The sequence below is a fragment of the Solanum lycopersicum genome, chromosome 9, assembly GCF_036512215.1.
Source record: "Solanum lycopersicum chromosome 9, SLM_r2.1".
Taxonomy (NCBI): domain Eukaryota; kingdom Viridiplantae; phylum Streptophyta; class Magnoliopsida; order Solanales; family Solanaceae; genus Solanum; species Solanum lycopersicum.
The window spans coordinates 23591218-23595497 of record NC_090808.1 but is presented as its reverse complement, the minus strand read 5'-3'; the positions used below and the strand labels follow the sequence as shown (position 1 = coordinate 23595497).

The 4280-nt window shown below is 36.3% G+C and overlaps 1 protein-coding gene across 1 annotated transcript; it reads left to right on the top strand.

Moving 5' to 3' along the window:
* The first annotated feature begins 209 nt into the window (after nt 1-209).
* On the top strand, nt 210-755 carry LOC138338436 (uncharacterized). Its single transcript, XM_069289400.1, has 2 exons — nt 210-248; nt 336-755. The coding sequence occupies exons 1-2, from the start codon at nt 210-212 to the stop codon at nt 753-755; spliced, it is 459 nt and encodes a 152-aa protein (XP_069145501.1).
* Nucleotides 756-4280: the final 3525 nt, after the last annotated feature.

Sequence of the window (4280 nt, the reverse complement as noted above, 5' to 3'; positions counted from 1 at the left end):
CACCAATACTTATATGTTTGAACTTATGGAAGAACATGTGTGCATGAAAATATGGAGGTAAAATAACTAGCATCAGCCTAGTAAAGTAGGCAGTCTACAAAGACAACTTCAAAATGCTGAACAGTGCCTTTCCTCATGTTAAATGGCCTGCAAAGTGGATTGATTTAATTGAAAAGAGTTAATGGTGTATTCACGACACAAAAGTGAACATGGCAAAATGGATTAATCAATCGGAACAATGGAATAAGGTACATACAGATTGAAGGGCACTCACTAATCCGGGCAAATTTGAGGCTGGAATTATTCTGAGGGACAAATAAGGAAAACTGTTGAAGGCTTTCACAAAACCACTTGGAGAAGGAACAAACAACAAATTTGATATTGAAGCTTCCATATTTGGTTCAACTTGGGCACTTGAGATTGGTTACAGGAACATTCTACTGGAGCTCGATTCTCAATTAGTTGTGCAATGGATCTTACAGAAAGAAGCCCCACAATGGAGTATCATCACTCAACTTGGAATGCTGCAAAATCTTATCACTCAAGCCCACAATTTCAAATGCATTCATGTATTCAGAGAAGAAAATTGGGTAGCAGATGCATTGTCAAAACATAGTCACAAAAGGGCCACTCCGCTGGTAAATTTTAACAGCCATCAACTACCAAAAGAAGCAAAGGCCTACTATCAACTTGACCTATTAGATATGCAAAGTTTTAGAAGAAAGAAGACGAAGAAATTTTTTGAGCCTCCTTGAGATTATTATATCCCTTCAACTTGGCTATAATTCAAAACTATAGCTACCTTGAATAGTTTAGTATAGTCTATATTTTGAATATGTAAAAGGAAAGTGTCCCTTATATATGCTTCATAGATACTGTGTACTGAGAGGAGTTCTCTCCACAGGTTCTTAGAATTATTATTTCATCTTCCATTGTAAGGGGATGAGTTGACTTCCTTTTAAAAATTTGAATTTAAACCATCATACGATTGGAGGTTAGGTTTATGCCCCCTCCTTGTACTTTGTTTTTGTTATTAATGTTAAGGCCTGGGGGTGTTGCTCAGCCTTTACCCCTCCAAGGGTAAAAAGAAAAGCCGGAAGTACCAAAACCCAAATAGTAAACATTAACCATAGATTTCAAACGAAAAATCCTTAATCCCAAAACCTTAAACCTAAAAAAAACCTAAACCCTAACAATAAGCCAATCTCTAACAAAAACCCTATCCTTAACCCTAATCCAAAACCCTAAACCCTATCTCTAAACCTAAACCATAAACCCTTACCCTAACCCTAACAATAACCCTAACCTTAACCCTACAATCAACACTTAACCCCAAGCCCAAAATATCAAAACCCAAACAATAAACACTAAACCATTGATACTAAACCTCAAATCCTAAACCCTAAACTCAAAAACCTAAAATAAACCAAAATCCTAATCGTAACACTAAACTTAACCCCAATTGTAAACCTAAATCATTAACCCAAAACCTTAAGTCCAAAATAACATCGCTTCCCAAACTCTCTAAATTTCTCTCTCTCTAGCATCTCTCTAAAAACACGTACTCTCTAGGAATTAAGTAACAACAAACTCTAATGGCTAGTTTAGCCAAAAACAGATGGTGCATGAACCACTGGATACTTTCCTAAGACCACTAGACTTATCCCAACAGGTGCACCGGAAGATTACGAACACAATGAACCAAGAATCACCCTCTAATTCACTATGAGACTCTGAGAATTTACATATGAAAGAGCTGATGAACTGTACAGATTCTAAGAGTGAAATAGATGGGAATTGTGAAATTATTTCTCGAAAATCTATTAGGCTGAATAAGGATTACAATGACACCGGAATGGTTCTACTAATCAACAATTTCAACATACTCAAAAATCAATGATTTCCGCCCTGCCAATTGAGAGAACAAAAGAGGTGATTTCTTGAGTAATGCAGGTAAATCGCAAGAAAATCGATACAAAAATCAAACAACCTCCCAGATGTATTGAGAAGAAATAACTATTGGGGTTTATTCCCCTATGGAAGAGGAACATATTATAGAAATTTCAAGTGATTTGGGGAGACATGTCAGTGGTCCCTTGAACTCCGGTGGTTGGAAAATTGTTCAAAGAAATACTCAAGGCAAGGAGACTATCGAAACGCAGTTCACTGAGCAGTATATCCATCTCACTAACTTTTCTGATCAATTAACTCAAGAAGATATTGAAATGACTTAGCAAGATTGGCTGAAGAACAAGGGCCAATGAGGTAGGTTAGGACACCAACAGTCAACAAATAATCTCAGGACCTGCAGCTAAGGAAATAGTTGATATGGAAAGCCCATCACAATTCTCATTTTGAGTTAAACCAGTTGAAAATTCCCCTAGAAATTCAGGACAGTCAACGACAGGTATGAAAGTAAACCACACAAATGGTCGCATACAAGCAAGAAGACCAACCAAAAACAGAATCCTCAAGGGCAACACACAAATATTGAAGAGGAGGAATGTCCATTAGGTAAGTCTACTTCATTCAATCCTGTTCAAAATCCAATTAATATTAATGACAATGTTAACCATGTGCATGATAATGCCACGGGACAATGTGATGTTGTGATTATTGAATAGAACCAAGGGAACAAAATGAAAAGCTTCTTGAACAAAAATGGCTAAAACTAATGGAATGAGAATGGAAAAATGGTACAAATTCTGCAACCAAATAAGGGGGACAGTGGGAATCTATACTGTTATACAGATTTCCCCAAAATCTCTAGAAATTTGAAAAGAAAACAATCAATGTCCATACTAATAGTTAAAATACTACCACTCCCAAATAATATGATCCTGCCAATTCTAGAGCGCCCCAGACAAATAATCAAGAGCATGTCCCTGAACCAGGTCCCTATACAATTGTCAAAACCTTGGCTGCTAGACTAAGATACATCCAAGCAACTCAAGACCCCAAATTTTTTCTTAAAACTGCCCCCAGACAAACTACTAAATAAGTCCAACCTTCTGTTATTTTTAATATGTATGATTACATGCACACTCTAACGGTGGACTACATGTACACTCTGGTTGGGAACTTTAGTACAACTTTTCCAATGGTTGAACTCATCAGAAAATCTTCATTTAGTAGACTCAATTGAGTGTGTGTGGGGGGGTCTATATTGCTCATTACAATGACAAACATGTTTTCATTAACCTTCAAAATGAGCTAGACTACAACACAATTTTGACACAACAAAGAATGACTATTGAGGGTAAGCTTATGAGGATAGAAGCATGGACTCTATTTTCACTCCTAAAGAAGAAACTCCTATGGATACTTTTGCCTGGACTTCCACAGAACTTATTTAAAAAAACTTTCCTCATTCTTTTGTTAAAATCAGTGGGAAAGGTTTTATACTTGGACACAATTTCAATCAAAAGGTCAAGGGAAGAAATGACTAAAGTGAAGATGCAAATAGATTTGACCAAGCCTAGGCCTAGACATGTATGGGTTGTATTACATAATGAGGAGGATACTTTAGGCATATGACAACTGGTGGAATATGATAATGTTATTCCTTATTGTTAATACTGTAGACATCAGGGGTACTACATAGAGGAATGTAAATCCAAGATGAGATATGAGGAATAAAGACAAAGAAAGGAAAATGAAAATGAAAAGAAAGATAAGGACAAAAATAAAGAAAACCAAAATCATAACGAAAGGAGAGCCATACAGCAAAGGCAAAAGACTCAATGGGGAAAAACAACACCAGAAGAATCAGAGGAATACCCTCGAGCAAGCAGATCAATAAAAACAAGAGAAATAACATACACAAAAAAGAAAAAATAACAAGCAGCAAGAGGAGAAAGCTGAAAAGACTAGCTGGAAACCTGTAACAACTCATAATAGAATTTGGAAAAGACTCGACTGGGCAATGGTAAATAATGATTGTCTGAAGAAAATGCCCCAAAAGGCCATTACTCACCTATATTCTGTGGGGTCAGACTAGTGACCTCTCCTAATGAAGATGATTACAAAATAAGAGAGTAAAACTAAATACTGCAAATTTCTTAACTGCTTGGTGGATCATCCAAATTTTTTTGGAGATAATCAAAGTATGTTGGGAAAGGAAAGTAGAGGGAACAGGAATGTGAAAATTCCAGAAAAAGTTGAAAAGAATCTCTAACACGTCCATGAGATTAATGTAGAATACATTAGATACATGAAGTTGGAGGATTCTACCATAAAACGAAAGACACAATTACAGTGATTCAAAGACGGGATACTAA

What these genes read in the sequence shown, in the direction of transcription:
- LOC138338436 (XM_069289400.1), top strand. Translation starts at nt 210, where the DNA reads ATGGCAAAATGGATTAATCAATCGGAACAATGGAATAAG. An exon ending in AATCGGAACAATGGAATAAG is followed by an intron (nt 249 to 335) that starts GTACATACAGAT and finishes AAACTGTTGAAG; the next exon opens with GCTTTCACAAAACCACTTGG.